This window comes from Olea europaea, chromosome 6 (genome assembly GCF_002742605.1).
Source record: "Olea europaea var. sylvestris chromosome 6, O_europaea_v1, whole genome shotgun sequence".
In the NCBI taxonomy this organism is placed as follows: Eukaryota; Viridiplantae; Streptophyta; class Magnoliopsida; order Lamiales; family Oleaceae; genus Olea; species Olea europaea.
The window spans coordinates 12,848,304-12,852,904 of NC_036242.1; the positions used below are offsets into that span (position 1 = coordinate 12,848,304).

Below are 4,601 nucleotides of genomic sequence, written 5' to 3' on the forward strand. Positions count from 1 at the left end.
GAGACGTTTGGTTTCTGAAGAATGTGTTTTAGAGGCTAATTGGTGAGCACTACAATAGGACGTGATTGAAAATATTGGCGAAGCTTTCGTGCTGCCACTATCAGTGCAAGGACAAGTTGTTCTGCCAAAGTGTATCTTGTTTCTACATCAAGTAGGACTTTGCTTATGTAATAAATGGGTTGCTAAGCCCTATTAACCTCTTTCACCAAGACACCACTTACTGCATTTTGAGACACGGCTACAAATACAAAGTATCCCGGGGCTCGGATTTGGTGAGGATAGGAGGAGATTCCAATGTCTGCTTGAGCTCTTGAAAAGCCTTCTCGCACTTCTCATTCCATTCAAAACAATGATTACCCCTAAGGGCTTTGAAGAAGGAGAAGCACTTGTCTGCTGCTCGGGACATGAACCTGTTTAAGGCGGCTACCTTACCCGTCAACTTTTGAACTTCTTTCTTGGTCCTTGGTGATTACATTACTGCCAAAGCCTGAATCTTATCGGGGTTGGCCTCAAACCCCCGATGAGTGATCATAAAACCCAGAAACTTTCCTAAAGCTACGTCGAATACACATTTCTCTGGGTTGAGCTTCATCTTATATTTTCATAAGGTGATGAACACCTCCTCTAGGTTGGATATGTGTTGCTCTACCTTCTTACTCTTTACAACCATGTCGTCCACATACGCCTCGATATTCTTTCCTATTAGATCGGTGAAGACTTTGTTGATGAGCCTCTGATATGTCGCCCCAACATTTTTCAATCCAAATGGCATCACCCTATAGCAATATATGGCTGAATCAGCCATGAATGAAGTCTTCTCTTGGTCTTCTTCAGCCATGAGGATCTGATGATACACTGAGAATGCATCTAAGAAGCTGTACAACGTATGTCCAGATGTGGTATCCACAAGATTGTCAATCCTAGGTAGTGGGTAGCTGTCTTTTGGGCACACCTTATTGAGATTGGTAAAGTCGATGCAGACCCTCCATTTACCACTGGCCTTTTTCACAAGAACAACATTAGCGAGCCAATCGGGGTATTGGACTTTCCTTATGAAACCCGCTCTCACCAATTTATCGACCTCTTCCTGAATGACCACACGTCTTTCCGGCGCAAACTGTCTCTTCCTTTGCTTAATAGGTTTGGCTCTTGGGCTGATGTTGAGTTTATGGACAGCTAGTTCTAGGTCTATCCCTGGTATATCCTCCACCTTCCATGCAAAAACATCAATGTTGTGGGATAGACAATTGATGACTTCCTCCCGGAGGTTGGCCTTGAGATCCCGACCAATAGTTACTACTTTTCCGTGCTTGAGCTCGACCACTTCCAATTCCTCAACGGGGGCCAATCTGCCCCTTGGCTCGAGCTCGATCTCGAGGTTTGAAAGTTGCATGACGTCTATATTCATTCCTCGAATGCTAGTAACATAGCACTGTCTGGCAGCTGTTTGGTCTTCTCGAACTACTCCGATGCCATGACCTGTGGGGAACTTCATGGCAAGGTGGAGAGTTGATACAATAGCCTGGATCTTGTTCAGTAGAGGTCTTCCCAGGATGATGTTGTAGGCCATTGGGGTATTAACCACTTGGAATGGTGTGATCTCCGTTACTTGTGTATTACCAGATCCTAATGTAAGCGGGAGCTCGACGATTCCCTCAAGGATAATGACTCCATTACCAAATCCTTGTAGAGGAGTTTTTACTGCTTTGAGCTGTTTGGGAGAGATCCCCATTTTGGCGAAAGCCTCCTGCGAGAGTATATTTGCTACACTCCCATTATCAACTAGTATCCTCTTTACTTCGAAATTAGCAACAACCGCAGAGATGACCAAGGCATTGTCATGAGGATATGTTATTCCTTCCAAATCTCTTGCCCCAAAAGTGATGTCTTTGATTTCATCACGGGATTCCCTTGGGGTATGAGCATGTTTGCGAGCATACTGCTTTCGCCCGCTATTTGTATCTCCTCCAGATGTTATGCCTTCGATGATAATATTAATTGTCCCTGCAGTGGGTTGAGCACTGCTTCCAGTTCCAGGCTCTTTTCGATTGTCACGATCATTTCTCGGCATTTATAGTGACCAATGTAATTCCTTAAGAATCCTCTTTTAATGAGAGCTTCGATTTCCCGCTGCAGAGCTTGAAAACCCTCCGTGGTATGCCCATGATCCCGGTGAAATTAACAATACTTGCTTTTATCTCTTGCGTCAGGGGGCGACTTTATCCTTGAAGGCCACTTTAATTCTTTCATATCCTTAATCTCCATCAAGATGTTTGTCTTAGAGGTGTTCAACCGAGTGAGAGGTGCTGATGGCGCCTCATTCCTGCGCTTATCCCGAGGAATCTCATGTCGATGAATGGGATCATGTTGCCTTTTGTTTTTGACCATTTCATGAGTGGGACCAGCTCTCCTTAGATTCAACGTTTCCTCTATATTGATATATTTTTCAGCTCGATTAAGGAGCTCGGTCACTGTCTGTGGTGGGGTCTCTGATAAAGATATTTTGAAAGCCTCACACCTTATGGCATAGGTGAGGGCTGAAACTGCCGCTATAATATGAAGGTCAGGTATTTGAAGTCTTTCCTTGTTAAATCTTGTTATAAAACCTCGTAGGGTTTCATTCAGTCCCTGGCGCAGTTGCATGAGGGAGGCCGTGATCTTCCTGATTCGCTTACTACTCTGAAAGAAGGCTAAGAACTTATCAGCCAAATCTGAGAATGAGGCTATGGAGTTGGGCTCCAATGTTGAGAACCAATCCCTAGCAGCATTAGTCAGTGTTTGTGGAAAGGCTTTGCACATAACCTGATCGGCGCAACTTGCAAGTTCATGATATCAGTATATACATTGAGATGGTTGATGGGGTCGGTTGTCCCATCATACTCTTTAATGCGAGGATATTTGAATCTGTCAGGCAAGGGATATGACAATATCTTTGGCGTGAATGGAGTGTTAGGGGTGAAACCTGATGGCCCCCGAGCATTCATTTGGAGGCCAACTGTAATTCCTTCTTGAATGATCCAGGCAATTTCACCCGAATCCATGGCGACCGATCTCGAGCCCAATGCCATATTGTGAATACTTGAGGTTCCTACTCCGCCAGTTGCGGGGTTTGGTGGTCGTCCTCGAGCATCAGCCATAAAACCGCCATGCTCTGCCTGTGCTGACGATGGATGTGAATTTCTTTGACTTAATAGTTGGTGAGCATGGCCACCTGATGACGGAGCTCTTCAAAGGCTTCAGTTGTGATGACCGCTGGCATAGGTGCGGGCACTCCTAAGGATTCTTCATGAGGAGCCGGTTGATCTTCGGCAGGATGAGGGACGGGAGCGGATGAGCTTGCGAAGGGAAGACCTGATCGTGTGTTGACCATGGCTTTTGGTAGCGCTTCTCACAAACGGCGCCAATGATGCTACCAAAAATCGTACCTGTTGATTTTCCGAGCTTGATGATTTTGATTGAGCAAATCGTAGTCCTCCGGTACCTGAAACAAAGGCAACGATGTATGTTCTCGTCGCCCCTCTGATGCTTAAGTCAAAAAGGGAATTATATGCCTGAAGCTATATACTGAAGAAATAATGAGAATGTACCTGAATAATGGCCCAAGGTTCTATATTTATAGAGGTAGGTAGTGTACTCCTAATAGGATTGTGCTAGTTGGATGTATTTATCCAATGGAGTCCTGTTTGTGAGGAATGTCCTACTCGTAATGGAATTGTTTGACTAGTGGTGTAAGAGTTGATATAGAGTTTTTGGGTGTTTAGGTGTCCGTTTGATAGGCACATAGGTCTAGAAGATCTACTAATGGAATATGTCCCAAGGACATATTCTCGAGGACCATGGGGTGATTTTTATATTCGTATGAGGTTTCCTCGAGGACCAAAATACCTCAAGGACTAGAAAGATCTCAAGGACTTGTGGTAGAAAAGTGGGCAGAGCATGTATGGAGTCCTCGAGGAAATAGTCATCGGGGTATACAATATTGGTATCATCAAAATCTTTATGGGTTTTGTTAAGAGACGGAAGGGTGTGTGGGGAGGTATTGGTGGATAAGTGGTAGTAGTGGCGGCACTTAGGGGGTGTCGGTGGTTGTTGATGAGGTGCAAGTGTTAGAGATGGTAGTGGTATGATGGAGGTGGATATGGCGCTGGTGGTTGTGTGGCAGACTTGAGGTGCTAGTTGGTTGTGGATGAGGTCTAGGTGGTAATGAGATGGAGGTGGAGGTATTGCTGGGGGTTTGTCGATTGAGGTGGTGATTGCTGGATTGGGGGTAGGATGAAATATGGTGGGACGACGAGTGATTGTAACTAGTAAATTTAGTAATTAGTGATTGATAAATAATTTGTGATTTATAAAAATGAGCTATTTACGATTAAATTTGTAATTTTGACCCACAATTTATGTCTTTATGACTGTAACTTTGTGTGATTTGTAACTAATATGTGACTGTGACTGTGACTGCGACTGTGACTGTGACTACAACCATAACCATAAATTGTGCGTGATTGTGACCATGAGCTGATTAATAAAATTATAGATCACGAAATTGTACCAGGGGTTATAGAATATGACCACTAGATTTTTTAAAAGATACCACAAATTTG

At 44.1% G+C, this 4,601-nt stretch overlaps 1 protein-coding gene across 1 annotated transcript; it reads right to left on the bottom strand.

Annotated features, from left to right (window-relative positions):
* Positions 1-601: 601 nt before the first annotated feature.
* On the bottom strand, positions 602-2,071 carry LOC111395176. Its single transcript, XM_023021178.1, has 2 exons — positions 776-2,071; positions 602-733 (listed from the first exon to the last, which is right to left on the bottom strand). Exons 1-2 carry the CDS (start codon positions 2,069-2,071, stop codon positions 602-604), a joined length of 1,428 nt encoding a protein of 475 aa, XP_022876946.1.
* Between the last annotated feature and the right edge of the window lie 2,530 nt (positions 2,072-4,601).